The sequence below is a fragment of the Poecile atricapillus genome, chromosome 8 (assembly GCF_030490865.1).
Source record: "Poecile atricapillus isolate bPoeAtr1 chromosome 8, bPoeAtr1.hap1, whole genome shotgun sequence".
NCBI classification, from domain to species: Eukaryota; Metazoa; Chordata; class Aves; order Passeriformes; family Paridae; genus Poecile; species Poecile atricapillus.
Window position 1 is genome coordinate 20161674 of NC_081256.1, and position 19865 is coordinate 20181538.

A 19865-nucleotide genomic window follows, 5' to 3' on the forward strand; every position below is an offset into this window, starting at 1 on the left:
CATGGAGTAGACAGCACATGTAGCAGTCCACCAGGATGAAACACCCCAGCAACATTCACAAAAACCCAGACACAAAAATTTAAGAAAAATTAAGAAAATTTAATGATCAAATGGGCTATATACATTGATGGCACATGACCTCATTCTGTTATCCCTTTCCTATAGCTGGAAGTTAAGTTTGATAGAAGAATATCAAGAGTCAATAGTACCCCAGGGACAAGGAAAACCGAGCCCAGCTGTTGTTAAAGTGCACATTTGATGTGAGCACAGTTAACTATGCCCTGGGGTGTCAAGGGATTTCAGCCCATCAGACAGAATATTGTACAGGAACACCTCAAATTAAGAGCACAGGAAACTTGTATTTTAAATAATAACCGATGTTTTATGTAAGATATTCTTCCATCTCTTTTCAACATAGGATCTTTTAGAAGAGTTTGACATTCTGAAAGGCAGAAAAAATTCTGCCTTTCATTCTTTGTATGTATTTCCTCACAAGATACTAAGTTAAAAGTTCACATAACTACACTCATTCAAGTAGTGTGTTCTCAGATACTTCACTGTTTCTTCTGCTTAGTTCCTTTTTCCCTCTCAAACTCAGCTATCTGATTGAATATGTTAACCAAGTTCTGAGGCAGATTTCTTTTACTACTTTCTGCTTGTTCTGTACCATTTAATGACACTTCCTCATCTGGTTCCTTTGTTTTATCAGCCTCCTCATAACTTCTTTTTCTACTGTTAGACTCGCTTTCATTTTTATGCTGCCTGTCACTATCATAACCTTTGTCACCTTCATGCGAGCAGCTGCTAGAATATGACCTGTACCTCCCCCCTGACCTGCCAGAATAGTCAGACCCTGGGGACATGTAATACCTGTCTTGACCTGAGCCATGTCTCTTAAACTGCTCTCTTCTCCACTCTCCATCCCTTTCAAATCTCCTGTAATAATGCATCCTGGGTTTATAATCTGGTTTATGATACGAACCTGAAGGACCCCTCCAACTGGAGAAAAATCTCTCTGGTTTACTGTATTTTTCAGTTTTGCTATGACTTGGCTGACTTCTGGAGCTACTGTAAGAATCTCTTGAATCTTCAGACCTACCTCCAAAAGTGTCTTCATCATCACCTGAAGTCCTCGAAAAAGAACAGTGTCTGTCTTTCTCTTTTACCTCCATTTTTGAGCACGCTACGCTGTCCTGCCTTTCCAGCAGTTTTTCCACTTCAAAACTTTGGTTAAGAAAGGAAGCAGAGGTATCAGCTGGAGGGGAATACCACTCCTCTTTCCTATTCTGATCTTTATAATGGGAAGAAGCTCTAGATGAGCTTTTTTTGGAGCTGCGAGCAGACTCAGATCTATGCCGACGCTTTTTCCTACGTTTCTTGTGATCAGAGGAAGAGGAGGAAGAAGCTGATACATCTGATGATGAATCGCTGGATGATGATGATGAGGAGGAGGAAGAGGAGGAGGAGGATGAAGAAGTAGAGGAGGATGAAGTCGATACTTTCCTTTTCTTCTTTAACCTAAAAAATAATTAACTTGTGAGATGACCTTCGGTATCAGGCAAAACTACACATAGAAAGCAAATCTGCATCCCCCAGCTTGGACTGTAAGGTGGGAACAGAAATTGAGCTTGACTGGCAAGATAATTTGAAATGTCATTTCTTCATCAAAAGATTAAATCCACTGAACATTTTGTTATGAAAGACCTCTTTCCCAATTTCACATGGCATTACACTTTGTAAATATGTCACATTGCAAAGTATTCCTTAAACAGCTTCTCTTCCACACACACCTCCATTAAAGGTTGTATGCACTAAAGGACACTGTCTACAAAAACATTCTGAGGGAAAAGCAGCTTACCCAGGGAGAAGTTCTCCCCAGCTTACTGTTTGTTGAGATGGATTGCTCACAGTGTCATCTGCACTAATTGCCACATAACCAGTACACTGAATGTAACAGTTACCTTTTTTCTTCTTTTAAGAGCTTACGCAATTTTTCTGCACTCGTTTCTATTTTCTTTGCTTTCTGTCTCTCTTCTTTGGCAGCTTGTTTCTCCCTCATTTCCAAAGATTTCTTTTTTGAACCCAAGCATCATAAAAAAGATTACATTAGTAGTGTTAACACGGGTATTAAACCCCATTCAACCCCATCCAAATGTATACACCAGGAATGTTTTACCAGGATTCCCAGACCAAAAATGAATATTGTTCAGGAATTTGGTATTGGCCATTGTGACAGGTTTATATTTAAGGACCATATTGCAGTTTTTATTCCATTAAAAAATATATTTGACCAGTCATTGCAGTGGTACCCATGATCCAGCACACCAGGAAGCATAGAGCCCAAAAGTTACAGATAGAATATGCAAAAATTTCCCAATATTACCAACATGTAGAAAAATAAGGAAAAAACCCCCAAACAACCAAAACAGAAAGGAGAGTTTGAGGGAACATGTCATCATTATTGTAGTTTACAAGAGAAACATGGCAGAACCCAGTTGAAGATGAATTCAAGTTGGCCATGTTTGAATACAAACCGTTTTGTAACAATTTCACAGAGCAGTTTGATGCATAGTTTACGTAAGAAATCAAGTTCCAGGGGTTTGGTGGTGATGAGCAGCACCAGACAGCAGGCACAGCAGCAACAGTTCCATTCAGAGGGAAATGCATTGGAGAAAAACACATAATCAGTATTACAGGAAAACACACAGCAGTTGTTTCAGCCATTCTACACAGCAGGGACAATATCAGACTTATGTACTAAGTTACAGGTAAATGCAAGAGAGCATCTAAGCAGAAAAATAATCCTTAAACTACTTAAGTCCATAAGAGATCAGACTTCTGCCACTTACAGCCCTACAGAGTTGCTCTATTGAGATTGAGCAGAAGTCTGATTAGTTTTCAAAACTCAGCAACTGTCTTAACAGCTGTAAGAAAGAAAACCCTTCAGTGCAGCCAAGGCCATGCATAGCAACAAACAATAGCTGTCATATTCTTTATCTGCTGCATCAATGACTACAGGAGAATGTCAAAGGAATAACATTTATCTCCTACTTGATGAGAATATTCTTCATCATTTTAACTGACACCTCTTTCTAAAGCAGCCAAATGCAGGTACTGCTCAAATAACGTGCACCTCTTTATCTCTGGTGTAGCTCAGTTTTATCAGATTGTCCTATCTCCTCTTCCCCCTTGTTTCCACACATCCTGTCAGCATTATGGCTCCACCAACTGAAGAACTGCTGACTAAGGCCCTCTACCCCAGCCTGTGTACATCCTCACATGCAGAAGCACAGAACAACACAAGCCTGTTCCTCAGTGCTCTACTCTTTGACCCACTCTGGAAGACAACACAAGCAAAGGAGGTAAATAAAAGGGAAAAGATGACAACTCAGATTAGCACAGAGACCCAGCAGGCTCACCTGGGAAACATGCTGCGTGCAAGGGAAGAGAGAAAAACCACCAGACAGCAGAGGAGAAAGCTGAGATACTCAAACTGTCTGCCCGCCCACCCTCCACCTCCTGCTGTTTTCATTTCAATTACATTTTCATTTCCCTCTCATGTGAGCTCCCTGTGCCTCAGCTTTGCCTGGTGCTACTCTCTTTCTCTAATTACCCCAAGGACCAAGGGTCTGGCCAGACTATGGTAACAATGATTATATGGCTAGGGTAAGTGTTTTACACTTTGAACATTTGTATTCACGGAATGTTTTAAATTAACCTTATTAATCGCACTGTGTGATGGGATATTCTTATCCCTGCTTTGCTCTTTCCCTGTCTCCACTGTCTGGCATTTCTTTACTATCCCAAAACAGTGGAGTCACCAAGAGGTACCTTTCTTCTGGTAGGTACAGCCATAATGCTCACTAGAAAACATTTACTGTGGAGTCGGGAAGCAGAGAATAAGACAAACCATCAATTTAAGCCCTCTCTATTCAAAGGACTTAATATGATTTTTGATGTTTATTTATTGTCACCGAGAGCACCATATGAAAAGAAAGTAAAGAATCACCTGCATGTGCTTACGGAGTTTTGTTAAGGCCTCTTCTGCTTCCTGAAAAGTCTCATCCAAACTTAAAGCTTTTTTATAATAACTTTCAGCATTAAGCAGTTTCTCTTCCTCTTCCAACCTAAAATTCAAGTGATAATTCAGATACAGTTAGGACACAGATTTTGACAGCTATTTCTTATTTGCAAGTATTTGTCTCTCTCTTCTTAACACATGGGTTAAAAGAAACCTATTCCCTGAATATTCAAAACTAAAATTATTTTGCATTAGAGTGGGTCACCAGTATTTCAGCAGAGTAACAGAACATAATTTTGTTTCAAAACTTTAAAAAAAAATAACTAAACAATCCTCAACCTTTTGGAATATATTCAAACAATTCACAGGACTTTATGCAAGCCTGATATCCTACCAGTGAAAGGGTATCAAGGATTAAAAAGGATATTGAGGATTAAACCTCAAATATTTTTCCAGGATTTTAACTGGGACAGAGGACCAAGTCTAAACCACAATTACACAAGGATGGCTCTTTCCAAGGACTTTTATTTTTCTTTAAACACATAGCCAGGAAGGAAAGATGCCATTCTGCGTCCTCACTAGAATGGTATTAAAAATATATATTATGAGAAAACTTGTTAACAACCAACCAAACTCATAACCCCAACACTTACTGCCCGCCTCTTTCCACAAGGGTCTGACACAGGTATTTCCTTGCATTTCTATGGGTAGGACAATTTTCTAAAGCGGTTTCAAAATCCCCTATGGCTTTGTTCAGACTTCCTTTGGTTGCATACCTAGAGCAACAGAAAGTTGTATATGAAACATATGATGCTTCTCTTTCAGAAAAGGGAAAAAAAATTAAACAGACTTACAGAGCTCCACGTGCTACCAAAGCTTCAACATTCTGTGGATCAATTTCCAAAGCCTTGTTGTACTCATTCATGGCTTCCACATGTCGCCCAACCTTAAAATAATCCACCCCAGCCTTTACACTGGAGAAAAAAATATTGAGAAAATAGTATGTACTGTTAGTCCATGCAGATTGTTCTGGTACTCACAAATTATTATTCCAAACAAGAGACAGGTTAAAACTTGTCCTTGTTATTGTGTACTTCACACTGGCACTTCAGTTAGGTGATATTGACCTAATTACACAAAAATGTATTGTCTTTAATCCAGTATCTTAAGGCACTCAAGAGCATTTCTGCAGACAGTGCTACTATATTACATTGTTTCTGATTTATGGAATTATTGTTTAAACAATTTCCTGCACAAAACTATGTGTGACCTACCACCATTAACCTTGAACAGGCTTAATTATATCCAAAGCTAAAAATCCCCATTAGAGTGATGGCACAAGGTGATATGGGCAGATGGTACACACTCAAACCAGCTCATCTCACACAAATGTCCTAAGGTTTTACATTTCATATTACCTGAACATTTCTTGCACATTTTCCAAGAGATTAACTTATTAGAAAAGAATCAATATAAGTTGATTTTCAGAGCAATTCATTACAGACTTTTCTTAAAAATTAAAATTTAATTTAACATTATAAGCAACCTTTTCTGCAATTAATCAACATTGCAAATACAAAGCATAGTGTAAAAGCACAAGTAAATATCCAGGGCTGCTGCTCCATTTAACTTTGCAAAGACAGCAAGTGCACTTGTTACATCTACAGTCTGAGGCTTAAATGACTTGACAAGTATGAGGTCATTCAACACTCAATTATAAAACAGAAAATTGTGTGCTTGGTGTTATCACAAATCTTGCTCTCAACTCTAGAATGGGTCAGGATATTAAAAGTATTCTAAGAAAACTCACTTAAACCTGACACAGATTTTGGAATTGAATCTCAGGACTTTATCTGTCACATTCCTACTTGGCATATAAGTAGGTTTATTTGCAATAAGATTCTGGTTACATTGCTACACATAGAGAGGAAAAACTGCAGAAATATAATCTGTAACCCAATCTAACAACAACCTTTGATAAGAAAAAGTATCACATACCATTTCAAGGCCCAAGATGCAGACTGCTTTTTCCTCAAGGCAGGGGCAAAATCTTCTTCATTAAAATTTTTGCTTTAAGGAACAAACAAATAAAAACATCAAGCTGGCTGTCTGAGTCTACAAGGTTAAGGTTACAGTATGCAGTGCAGTTGAAATAAGATGAAAAATTATTTGTTCATGCCTTACTGCTCTCCCTTAGTCAGGTCTGTTCTTTCATATCTCTGAAACAAATTTTTCCCAAACCATTCTAGAAGTGCTGAACGGAACCAGTACAACTGGAGTACATTTAACAAAAGCATCCAAAGCCCACACCTGCTTTGTGCCTAACATACATAGGGGTCACAACATCAATCACAAAAGGGGTCAAACCTATTACTAAAATAAACACTGCGAATAAACATCTGTGGGAAGACATTAAAACCTAAACATCCTGCATTTCAATCCACAGATGATGACAGGAGCTACACAATAAATTCCATAAGCATCTGATATCAAACATGGTGTGTGGTAAGGTGTCTTGCTTATTCAGAGCAATAGGATTTCAAATGCAGATTTCTTACTCTAGAGGAGTTTGGTTTTAAGTATTTAAGGACGTGTATGCTGCAGTCATGCAAGTGAAAACATAAAAGGTTTAAGTGGTCGAAGACTCCCACTCACAAGTCTATTTCAATGGATTAGAATAATCTCCACAGAGCTACAGGAGAGGAACAATGTAGAAATCACTTACATTTGAAGACTTCTCAGCAAAGACGGTGGATTTGACTCACTTAGTCCCAGTTTTTCTGCTAAATATTCAACTAATGATGGATTAGCGAATCCTGGGGAACGATGCAAAACCTCTTCGAATGTCTCTCCTGTGCTGGCAACTTCCAGGCTTCGCCTTAAAAACAGCACCAATGTACACAAATGAGACCTCAGGCTCTGTACCCTACTTCATCATGCTTATGTTTAGAATAAAAATGTCTGTATGGTATCTGCATTACTGCTCACAAACTGTCCTCTTCTACAGGCATGTATTTCCTTGCTATTTACCAACCCTTCTGTCCTTTCCCCAAGTGAGAAACCTATCTAGGCACCCACCCTGTATCGCCAGGACATGCAAAAACATTACAAATATTACAGACAGCTGTGTCCCCATTTTCTAAGGGGAATTTTAAAACGCTAAGAATTCATATTCAGTCCCCCAAGGTTTTGAGGGTTTTTTAATTTTTAACACAGTCCAAAAGGAACAACAGATATCTCACCTTGCCTTTTGCTTTCCTTTTATTTTTGGAAAGAAGCTAAAAAGCCAACCACACCTACATATCCAGACACAAGTATGCTAAAGAGAGGAACAACAAGGAGGACGTGATCACCCAATTAAATCAGAAAGCCCACTGAGGAGTGTAAGGGACAGCCAGCCTGTCAGAGATGCTCTTCAGACACCCTGACTGCACCCAGCAAATGCAGCCAAACAGCACATCCTTACTTATAATGCAGTGGGAAATCATCAGAGGTGATCACGCCCAGTTTTGTACTGGAAAGGTTGGGTGGAAGAGCTGAGCTGTAAAGCGACACCGCCAGCTTCTCGTGGTAACGGTCAACGTCCTTGAGTGCAGCTGCAGAAACAATACAGGAAAGGATAAAATTACAGAAATGGCTCAAGCCCAAGACAAACTAATTCCTGACAACTTCTGCAGCTACCCACCTCGAATAAGATCACCAGTCTGATAATACGACAGAGGATCTCCATGGTTGCTTTGAGGAGGCACATCCCTCACAGGACACAGGGCCTGAAACAGAACAGAGCAGGAATGTCATAAATGAAGCCATAGGGTTGGCGTTTTTTTCTTCCCCAAGACCAAGCCAAAAAAGATTATTTTAAGCTTAATGCACATCAGAACTGCAATTCTTAAAACATGGCTTGGTTCAAGTAAAAATTCGTAAGCCCACAAATGATGACCTTTTCAAGCCAATAATGTGGGTCACAGCAAGACACGTTCACTGGCTGAGCAAAGTATTTCAAACTGCCCACAAAATCAAGCACTACCCATCATCCCAAAGCTGTTTCACCTTTACATGTTCCACTCCATCAGAGATGCAAGAGGCAACAAAATTATGTCAAAAATGAAGTATTGACCAAAGCTGTATCTTACAGTGATTTCCAAATCTGCAATTTCCCGTATGACACCACTTCCCAGACAAATCAACACCATGAAAAAGCCAAATTCACGGATAGAGGTAATCCTCCCAATCACGATATCGCCACGCTCAATGTCACGGAAGAACAGCTCTCTCCTCTCCTCCCTGGGCACCTCCAAGAACCTCTCCAGGGGTGGCATGACTGCGTAACACTCTGCAACAAGGGCACAGCCAGTTACAAATGGCCAAGCTACACCCTGAGATCACAAAATATTTGACAACAGCAAAACACGTGAATGATTTTTTTTGTGTTAACAGGAAGCTTATGTATTGCCCATAAAAATCAACAGGAAAAATTTGAAGCCTGCTTTTAAAGACACCGTAAATTCAAGCGCTGTCCTTATAAAGTGACGCCCACCCCAGCTCACACACCCTCATTCTCCTCGATGGTGTCCTCGATCGGCCCGTTGGGTTTCCACGAGTGCGCGAACAGCAGATCCGCCTTCTTGGCGATGAAGCGCTTTATCTCGGTGTCGATGCTCGCCCTCTCTTTCCTGGGGGAAGGAGAACGCGGTGAGTCGCGCCCCGCGGCCCCTCACGGCCCGCCCGGCCGCTGCCCCGGCGCCCCTCACCAGGCGGCCGGCGGGGCCCCGCGAGGCGGCTCCGGGGCGGCCCCGGGCGGCGGCAGCAGCCCGCGGAAGTCGGGGTTGTCGTGCTGCTCGGCGCGGAGCAGCGACAGCAGCGCGGGGCCGTGGTGGTTCAGCGCCTGCCGGAGCAGCTCCCGATCCATCCCGGCGCCACCGCCGCCGCCTCGCCCGGAACGGGAACCGCCGCACGGGCAACGGCGACAGGGCGGGACCGGGCGGCCGCAGCGCCCCCGGCGGGCGGGAGGACCGCGCTGAGCGGCGGCGGCGCTGCCCGCCCTGTTCGCGGACCCGTCTCTAGCTTATAAACAGAGAGTCGTTAAAGAGAGAATAATTAAAGTCCACGGCAAAAATTACACAGGTTTTGCCCGCGGGAATCCTGTCCGGCTCGGCGGCGGCGGCCCGTGCAGGCAGTGCCCGCGGAAGCGCTGTCGGGAGGGGGCGCTGCGCCCCCGCCGGCCCCGGCCCGGAGCGCCCAGAGCGGGGCACGAACCGGGGATGTCACGGGCTCGAACCGCTGGTGTCACGGGTTCTAACCGGGGATGTCACGGGCCCGAACCGGGGATGTCACGGGTTTGAACCGGGGATGTCACGGGCCTGAACCGCGGGTGTCTCGGGCCCGAACCGCGGGTGTCACGGGTCCGAACCGGGGATGTCACGGGTCCGAACCGGGGATGTCACGGGTCCGAACCGGGGATGTCACGGGCCCGAACCGCGGGTGTCACGGGCCCGAACCGGGGATGTCACCTGCCCGAACCGGGGGTGTCACGGGTCCGGCACCGCTACGTTCTCCGGGCGCTGTCTGGAGCGAGCCTGGGACAGCACGGGCGGGCTCGGAGGGCTCGGAGCGCTGCCGTGCCGGCACCGAGTTACGGCAGTCGAGTGCAGAGAATGGAAACGGAGCTGGGCCAGGGGCTGGGCACCAGTGCACTGAGGAGCTGCTGAGGGAGCTCAGCTGGAGAAAAGGGGGCTCGGGGGGAGCTTTTCACTGTCTGCCACTCCCTGACAGGAGGGTGCGGCCAGGTGGGGTCATGCTCTGCTCCCAGGGAACAAGGGACAGGACGAGGGGATTGGCCTCAGCTCTCCAGGGGAGGTTTAGGTTGGACACTTGGAAGAATTTCTTCATAGAAAGGGTGATTAGACATCAGAACGGGCTGACCAGGGAGGTGGTGTCGTGTTTACGAAAAGATTGACAGTGGCACTTGGTTCTGTGGTCTGACAAGGTGTTGGGCCACAGGTCGGACTCGATAATCTCAGAAATCTTTTCCAACCCAACTGGTTCTGTGATTCTGTGAGTAAAGGAGAGGGCGTGAGGCGGCGGCTCGGGGCTGGGGCTCAGCTCCGCAGGGTTCCTAATCCCCTTTCCTTGCTCTGTGCCTGGCCAGGGTCCCCTCGGCACAGCCCAAGGGTGACACCGTGTGCGGGCAGGGACGTCCTGGCTTTACTGGAACAGGGAATGCGGGATTCCCTCGGGAGAAGGCGAGGGCACAGCCACGGGCCTGGCGCCGGGCTCGGCCGCCCTGCTCCGCAGAGCTAACTTTCCATGCTAAAATGACACTTCACTCAGGAGGCTCTTCATGCTAATCACCTCTCCAGCTAATGGAGAAAGGTGCTTAAAACCAGCTGGAAATAACCCAAGCCTATTAGAAGGATCACAATTTTTCAGCTCCCCAGAATAATTTGTCCCTGGCATAGCAGTTAATAATTAATTTTAAAAGGGGAGGTGGGTGGGGGAGAAAACCCACTGCAAACAGCATAATGTCACTTCTCCCTTCAGTACAATACTGAAGAAAAAATAGCAATCTGGCTGTCAGCAGATCAGGGACACGGACTCCTCTAGGAAGCAGCATGACTGAGAGGGCAAGGATCATATCAAAGGCTCTGGGCTCAGAAGCTCGGTTCAAAGCCAGCAGGGATATCACTGGTGTAGCAGACTTGGGGAAGACACTGGAAGGGCAAATGCATATCTTAGTTTCATTTCATGTCACCCTGTTTTAATAAAAAATAAGATAAAGGAGGCACAACGCTTACTATGTACCAAACAGCTGCCAAGATTTTGATTTAAAGCCTTCCTGATCTGTATGAGACCAGGTGTGCTCTTAGATTGCCGGTTACCATGGTGGGGAAACACTGTTAATACCAGATGGAAATTTCTAGACATTAAGACTGATTAGACACAGGCTGACATGGGAAGGTTAATGCACCTACATGGATCCAGCAAGCAGGAGCCTTTCCTGGATGAGTTATGTGGCAAGTGCAGTGTCCTGAGCCATGTGGCACAACTGCAAATAGCAGCAGTTTTATTTGAGGGAATGGTATTTTGAGTAAGAGTTAATTGGTGTTGCTTAGCAAATACAAGAGCTAAAAAAAAAAAAAGTTGTTTAAAGCATGAACTCTGCTTGTGTAAGCATTTTTCCATTTCTCCAGTCTCATATGCAGATATACACATGCAATGTACAAGAAATTAGACATTATGAGTAAAGACTTACAGTGTGTTACAACTTCTGGACTTAGCAGAAAAAAATCACTGTGAAAGCACAACCACCTACAACAAATTACTCTTACAGATGTTTTCTTCTTTGTATAAAGTCAACTACATTTCAGGAAATTCAGTAATTTATGACACATTAATACACAAAAGGTAGATTAGTTGTCCCTGAACATGAGGGCTAACTTCATATTTAAAGTGATTCATTCTTTATCTGGGCCAATCACTTCCTAAAATTATCTTAATCAAGCAAACTAAATTATTCCAAATAATTCCAGCTTCAGAAACAGCTTTGCCAGAGCAGAGTATGTGACCGTTAACTTGTAATTTATGTTTCTGTTTTTCAGGCTATAGTAATAAACTGAGAAGTAATGTAAGACTATGACATATTGTACATTGTTCCACCTCATCTAGGGCACACATAAGCTTTTGCATCCTTTTCTCTCACAGGATACTTCCTGGATATTCACTATGATTTTAAAAATACTTTTCCATCCTTTCAGTGGTGGAAGTTTTGTGCTTTACTTTTCATTCTTTGCTTGCTTTACTTCAGCTGCCCAACAGGAATTTTTTTTGATAAAAGAGAATAGCAGCCACCACAATTCAGACAGGAATAATGATAAATGGAAGATTTTGGAGTAAAGCCAGGGCTATATACCTTGCTGAGGAGATGCCAGGCCTGAGGATGGGGCATGCTCCATATGCTGTTAATCCTTTGTTCCATTGATTTAGGAACTGCCTGGATGAGTAGTGCCTGATCCTCTCTCTGCTAAGTAAACAGGGTGGGCAGGAGTGTCCTGATTCAGCAGGAGAAGCGATACAAGTCAACATCTCATCCTTCTGGAGGAGGAACACTCCAGATGCATTTAAACCAGGTGTGTCTGAGCACCCTCGATGTAGATCTTCTGACAGTTCAGGTCAGTGCATGCTAAAAGGCAGCTCACAAAATCCATCCTGCAACCTTTAACCCCCACAGTAAAAAGGCGATGAATTTACACCATGCCGGCTTTGAACCCAGGGTCAAACTCACAGGGATACTGCCCCTGAACAACCCAACACTGGTAGGCAGGATAGAACTTCAAAGTAGGTATGTGAAATACTAAACAGATTTTCATCCAAATCCAGTGAGCACAGTTTGAATGCAACAAGGTCAAGCTGCTTCTCAAATGTTGCCAAGTATCCAATGTCACTGAAACTTACAAGAAAATCTCACGCAGGAAAGGATTTTGTGCCGAGAGCCAAATTTTATCACTGACAAAAAGATTAAATTCTCCAAGATCATACATGTCGAAGTATTATTCTCTGAAAATTTTGGGCACATTTATCTTCAAATGCCTGTTGCAAATGGGAGTGAAATATTCAACTCAATATGTCTTTTGGGCTAAGAAGGAGGAAGGTAATAGTAGTAATGAGAATGAACATGAGGAGTTGTGCTTCCAGCTGTATTGGACTTACGGAAAATCCTGCCAAGAGCAGTCCTGCTGCTTAGACTTGCTAATTTATGAAGCAGCAAAGAGACTGTCCAATATCCAAGGTATTATTAAGCTCAAGACTGATAAAGGGACTCTTAGCACATAATAACTGCTAGCCAGTTAATAGCCCTACTGTGAGGAAAACAAGATGTCTGCAGGTATAATCACCAAATATGATGGGAGAAATCTGAAGACAACCCCAAACTCAGAGTGATGGAGCAACCCAAGTCATGGCCATTCAAGCATTCCCTTTGTAATGAGTTGATTGTTCAGTCCAGCTTTGGCATGATCTGTAAGAGAGTACGGTTTCAGCGATGTAAACTTACCTGGAATGTGCTCAGCACCTGTTTTTGGTGTCAAGGACCTTTGCACTTCTCAGATTTCTAAAAACATGTAGACAAAGAATAGTCACTTGCATGTTATAAATATGAAAGACAGGCCGTGGAAACGGCCCAGGCTCTGAATGAACAGTTAGATCCTTCTGAAGTACAATGGAAACAATGGTTAAGAAATGTCAGTGGAGACCCCCCTGTGAGTCCTGTGGATTTCTGTCAGGCTGCAGGCAGTGGCACTGCTGAGCCTTTGTACGCTGTGAGTTCAGCTTGTGCACCCAGCGCAGCGTTTTGTGCCTGCAGAGCAGTGACAGGTGCTCAGAGGCTTCAGGTGAAATGGAAAAGGTTACTGGAGGAAATGCTGCCCTTGACATTTTTTTTACTCTAAATATGAAAACCAGGCTGTGTTGAATGGAAATTTGCTTATTTGGCAGGAACCCCAGACAGGCAGCTTAGCAGCAATCATGACACAGACAATATGTACACACCCACCTGTACAGCTTGTGATACATCTAGAAATCCTCCCTGCAGAGCAAATTCCTGATACATGGGGGCTCAGCAGCAGGTATGCTGAGCAGACAGGTTTTTGTGAGGTTTTCATGGGTTTTCCAGCTTCTAACACTCCACAGACTGGCACCAGCAAGCACGTCCTGCTTTATAGCAAGGGAGAGTCATCCTGGTTTTCAAGTTTCAGAGTGATTGCACCTTAAAGCAGCATCAAAACTTTCCTGTCAACTGAGTAGATCACTACTTAGAGCTCAAAATTACATTTCCAGAGTGTAGCAAAATAAAGTGTGAATATTTGACCTCAAGGCTGCAAGCACTACAAAGAGATCTTTAAGCATGCAACTTCTCTTTGTTATTAAGTCTCTCATTTGAAGCAGAGCAATATTCATGTTTTGATTGTAAAATGATTTTTCCAGAAATTTGCATCTTTATAACTGTCTTAGAACATGTATGAACTTTCAAAAGTTGTTCAAAGAAGTCTCTAAAAATATTTTGAAGATCTAAATCAGTTGGATTTCTTCTATTTCTGGTAAAACAACCTACTTATTTATGTATCTCATGGTCAATTGCTCTAACATTCTATTTGTGCAACATGTGCAATAAATACTGCCTAAAAAGCAATGTACGAAAATCTGTTGTTTTCTCAATTGCTATCAATGAACCAGGCATGTAACCATTGTCACAAACTAATTAGCAGCCTCCTCATTTCTTTTAAATTTGTCACTATTTAAACTACACTAAAACTAAAAAGTTGAAACTTCTTTAATTAACTTATGAAGAGCTAAACAGTTGGCAATACAAATTCACAATACAGATTAATTATCTTCATGTTTGCTCCCATTTAATGCATAAGCACACCTTGAAAACAAATAAAATGTACCAAAATTAATTTTGTCTTTAGCAGGTGAATCTCTCATTAAAAATGATAAGATGAATTGGTGTGATATGATTTCCAATTAATTTTTATCTCAATAGAATTTTCAGAAATACAGTGATTAAGGAATACTTTTAGAAACAGAAAGAGAAGTTAATTACAGAATTATCTGGTCGATATAATTCCAGTAAGTAACAGCCATAAGTAGATATTCATTAGTCTCTCAACAGATCAGGTTTGTTTTTCCTATCAACCAAAAGCAGAGGCCAGATGGAACAGTGGAATGCCAAACTGATGTATATATATGATATTTGTTTGTTTAAACATTTGGTGAATTTCTCAGAGTGTTGAATCCCGAAAGCTGGAATGATTTGCAAGTAAATTAACAACCCATGGGGGAAAAAAAAGATATCTGCTCTGAATTTAATATTTGTCTTTAGGTTTGTAATTTATTGTTAGAGGCTTCCTGTTTCTATCATAAAACTTTTTAAATCTGTAAAACCTGTTGCCTGATGTTCTTTTGGCTCAGTGAAGAAATTAAAAAGGCTGAGACAAAATCAACTGCCACTGGTTTATTGGGCAGTTTTGTGCCTCAGAGAGATTTTGGATTGAGACTTTGGGGAGTCCCACTGACTTCAGCAGGTTTCAGGTCAAGCATGAAAGACAGAAATTGGTAACTAAACTTGCTTTCCCTGCTGTCCATAATTATGATTTAATCAGAGCAATCAAGTGTCAAAGTCCAGACATGGTTTGGCTGGAGCTTCTGGAATATAAGAAATATACAGCTGTTGATTTCCTCTTGATTCTTGCCTTATTAAGGCAGTTGAACAAAATAAATAATTACAGGGAATAGAGGCTCTGAAACAGAGGAAAGTCAAAAGCAGAAACAGGAGGAGGTAGCTTGAAATGTGAAAAAAATAAATACTACTGTGAAATAAAGATGTGTATGTGTGCAGGTGATGGCCATGACTTGTAGCAGAAGAAATGGCCCCCTGCCAAAAGTACAGCAAGGGCTAGAACTGCTTTCTTACAAAACACCCCAAACCAAATCAGAAAACCCCAACCTCCAATACTGTGTCCCAAATCAAATAGAGAGACAACCTGACATGCAAGTTATGCATTCTATGCATCTCTCTTTTGTAGCACGTTTTATGAAATTGATACCAAATTGCATTTTTAAAGATATTGGCAGCTAAAATAACAGAATATACCTAAGAAGGTATAAAAAACCCATAAGTTAGGCATGTAAATACCTTTGTGATTCTGGCCCAAGAATGGATGATAATTAGTATACCACAAATTAATTTTTGACATATGTAAATGGAATTGTTTGCTGTCGCAACTAATTACAGATGTAACTCTGTGCTGATTTGATTGGGAGTGAGAAACAAACATACAAATCTAAAGCACTGATGTCTAAAACTCCCCTCTTGTAATTGTGATGATCTGATCCTCCTACAACTGGTAAATATATACATGGGAGACTGTGTGTATGTGTGTAGGAGAACAGTAAGTGGGAGAAAGAAATCCAGATTTTTCCATCCGTACAAAATGTCAGCATACTGTCTATAAAAAGGCATCAACAAAATCCTTGTAAGCACAATTCAGGCTACTGGAGTTCTAATCTGTATCTTCAGTGACAGTGGGGTTAATCAAAGCTCCAATACAATGTTTCCTTAGTTGTGAAGCTTCAAGGAAATGATGTAGCACTTTCAAAAATGCTGTAAAGCTTGTGTAGGGCCAGATAACATATGTGCAATTGAAAGTTTAAACAGAAGGTTAATAGCCCAGGAAAAGGCTGGTCCTGAAAAGTGACACTTCAGGCTGATATGGTTGAAGTGCTCGGTTTGCCCCCACTGCCAGAATGTGCCTCTGAGAAATTCTAATGACAGCCAGGAAAACAGGTAATTGTCAGATCCTTATTGCAACCTGCTATTACTTTTTGTTTTTTACCTCTCTAACCTGGTTTGTAATCTCATCATGCAAATTTAGCACTTCATTTCTTTAAAGATGGAAAAGCCTGCCTTGTGTTGGGAGTGATCACAATGTACTGCTAAAAAATATGAAGAACAGCTTTTCTTCAAAATTGGTTAATTTAAATAAATTTCAGCATCCAGAGAGAGATCTGATTCCTGCAATCCAGAAGAGGTTTGGAAATTTCAAAAGGGGGAAGCATTTTTGTGAGGGTTATTTTGGCATTGGGTGCTGAGATAAAAGGAAAAGCTTTCTCTACCCAGAGCTAGAAGTGCCTTCTTGTAAGGATGATTTACAGGGTTAGGTGGTCAGAAATTATGGAGAGTCTTTGACCAATCAAGTTGTGGCAAAGTGTTGTCAAAAAACTTCACTCTACCAAGAGCTGGATGTAAAGGGAGGATACATGACAGGGAAAGGACAGGGGAAAGTAGAGAAGAATACACAATATTTTCAGTGAGACCAAATGAATGTATCAAAACATAACTAGGGCTATTGTGGAACTCTAAGATGTAATGGCAGGCTCTGAGCATTAGCTCCTGCTGGTACCTAAAATGGACCATAACCCTCTGTATTCAACTTCAGAAACTGCACCTCACACAGCTGAGAGATGAAACAGTCATTTTGGTCTATAATAGCTGTGTTAGAAGCCAGAAAGAGCAGGAGAAGACAGTAGCCTGGCTAGTCTGATATAAAAATCCCCCCCTTTTTTTTTTTCCCAAAGTAAATATATTATTACTTTGTATTTTAAAATAATGATCACAGAGAAAAATAAATATATTGTAAAGTAAGAGTACAAGAGCTGTTTAGGTTCACCAATGCCTGAATGGAAATGCAGACACTTTTTTGTAATTGCAAATAATGCAGACACTGCTTTGTAACAGGAAAAAAGGAAAGCCATTATTAGCAAAAATCTGTAGATTCTTTAGGTGGAAAAATACACAGCATAAATTGTTTACATTTTCAGTGGGGAGCATCCCTCGGTGCATCAAGCTGTCACACAGCTTAGCAGCATGACACATCTTAGTGATTAAATGCTGGCTCCCTGGCAAAACCCAAAAAACAAAACAAATGAATTTTTCAGTGGAGAAAGCCACTGTTCTCTTGTACAGTGGCTCTCACAGCTGAAAAGAGGCAGCAGCAGGGTGGTAGAAATCAAAGTCACTCAGCAGGTGAACTGTAGTTTGAATGTACCACTTCAGGATGTCTTTATCTGCCTTTGGTCTCACTCCTCTATTGGGATAAAATACACCATTGCTTACAAACCAAAGTTTGATTTTAATTGTGGACCATGCAATATTTTGGGCCTTGGAAAGCAATTATTACATCCCTTCACTTATTTTTATTTGGAAGTCCCAAACCAAGCAGAGTTAACCCAGTTACTCAGATGCATGAAATCACAACAGTGACAAGGCAAGAGCAGCAAAGGCCACCTGAGAGTGGAAGAGAAGGTGAGCATGACAGGAGAGTCAGGATCAGTGATCATGCAGGTGCTTGTGTGTGACTCATCAGCCAGTCTGAAAAGCAGAATTATCTGTATTTCTTGCAAAGTTCACACTTTGTTATGCCCCAGCTGTTCACTGTTACCAGTCCCACCCATACATTGCCACATGAGGAAGTCAGCTTAGGCTTACTTCAACTGGTAAAAAACAGTTGATTATTTTTTTGTGTGACTTAGTAATGTTTACCAACTTTTGTCTTCTTTATGCTATTTGCATTTCCAAAGGGGTCACATTCAGCAGCTGATCATGAAAAATACTCTCCTTAGATAAAAGAAAGCAATAAGCAGTCCAGCACTGTCACATGGGGCTGATGAAATGCATGAGCTGACACTTGACAGGACAGTGATTATCCCAGAGTTTAATAACATGTTAATCATCTTAAGAGTCATTATTTTCTCCCAAGCACGTACTCCCACAGTGACATTAAAAAAATCCTCAGCAAAACACACCAGAGAGTATTTCTATAGGGTAAAACATAAAAAGATTCTGTCTATGAAAATGGTCTCTTCCACTGTTCTAAAACACCAGAAAGGTGGTGCTCTTTTTGTACAGCTCTGTGCTACTCAGCTGTAGTGGTTTAGAATAATGATTTTGGATATAATTGCATAGACGCTTATTTACTAAATTTAATAATAATGTGAATGTGAACATGCAATGTAGTCTCAGCATATGAGCACAAACAGCAAAAACTTCCCCCCACACGCCGTATGCTTCCTGCTAGGTTGCACAGGTTCCTGTGGAAAATCTGTGTTTGATTCATCTTTAGGTGGCATGCCTAGCTGTGACTTCCAACAGAGCTGTCAGTGCCAGGTGCAGCAGTGGCTTTTAGTACTTTTTATCTGCATTACCTGTGATTTGAGGTCACAACTACTTTCACATATGATACCAAACAGTCTGGAGACTGTTTTGTTTTAATTTTATCTGAACCTGCCTGAACTAGAGGTGGGATATGAGTACTATGGGAGGTTGTAACGGACTGTAAATGTTTGAATTGGGCATTTTCAGTCTGAGAATATTCCTTAAAACAGTGTCCAAATTTGACAGACCCATCTAGCCCACAGGGAGACTGCTCCTTCCTGAGGAAGCAACTGAGCCTATTTGGTAAAGATGGTCCCACTGGCACACATGGTAAAAGAGGAATTAGGAAATGACAGGAGCTTTGTCTGAAGCCCAAGCAAAGACAGTGAGACACTTAGTGCTCCCACGAGAAAAATCCCTAAGGACCAGAACAGAAAGTCATTGAGTTATCAAAAAGTCAATCCAGAAGGAAAGCCAAAATCTGAAAACTCCTAAACAGGAAAGATAGACATTATTTTTTAAATCCCATTTCACTTTGGAGTTATTATAGATAAAGAATTTAATTACTGTAGATCCTATGCTAATACAAATGACTTACGAGTTTTGAAGTCTTTGTGGGATTCTCACTCAGTGTAGATCTAGATGGACTCATCTGGGAGATGGGACTGGTCCCAGGGCCTGCCATGGGTCTGAGCTGCACTTGTTTGGAGTTTACTGTCCCCCAGCCAAGCATTAACAGCCAGCCCCATCCCTGCTGCTGCCTCATAAGGCACTTACACAATGTAGATTAATGGGAGTTGGTGAGAAGGTCATGTCCTGATACTAATGGAAATGAATTATTCCCAGAAATATATTTAGTCTAGACTGTGTCCAAGTCTTCAAGCAGTGAGGTTCAAATAGTTCCCTGCAAGATTTTTACAAGTTCATTTCTGTATCACAGTTTTTATCTTGGTGTTCAGCTTAAATTTTAATTTCTTCCTCCTTTCTGCCTTAGAACATTATAAAGAATTCCTCTTATTTCTTGCTGCTTATCCCATTTGTAGACTGTTGGCAAGTTCTTTGTTCTCAACCACTTAACCTTCTTTTCACCAGCCTATAAATATTGATCCATTCCAACCCTCCCTTTTTGTCTATACA

At 41.8% G+C, this 19865-nt stretch overlaps 1 protein-coding gene across 1 annotated transcript; it reads right to left on the bottom strand.

The window, feature by feature from the left end:
• Positions 1 to 119: 119 nt before the first annotated feature.
• TTC14 (tetratricopeptide repeat domain 14) lies at positions 120 to 8977 on the bottom strand. The gene is made up of 12 exons (XM_058844147.1): positions 8773 to 8977; positions 8573 to 8694; positions 8155 to 8354; positions 7707 to 7791; positions 7488 to 7617; positions 6747 to 6899; positions 6020 to 6091; positions 4876 to 4995; positions 4675 to 4797; positions 4010 to 4127; positions 1962 to 2071; positions 120 to 1518 (listed from the first exon to the last, which is right to left on the bottom strand). The coding sequence occupies exons 1-12, from the start codon at positions 8928 to 8930 to the stop codon at positions 555 to 557; spliced, it is 2355 nt and encodes a 784-aa protein (XP_058700130.1). The 5' UTR covers positions 8931 to 8977; the 3' UTR covers positions 120 to 554.
• Positions 8978 to 19865: the final 10888 nt, after the last annotated feature.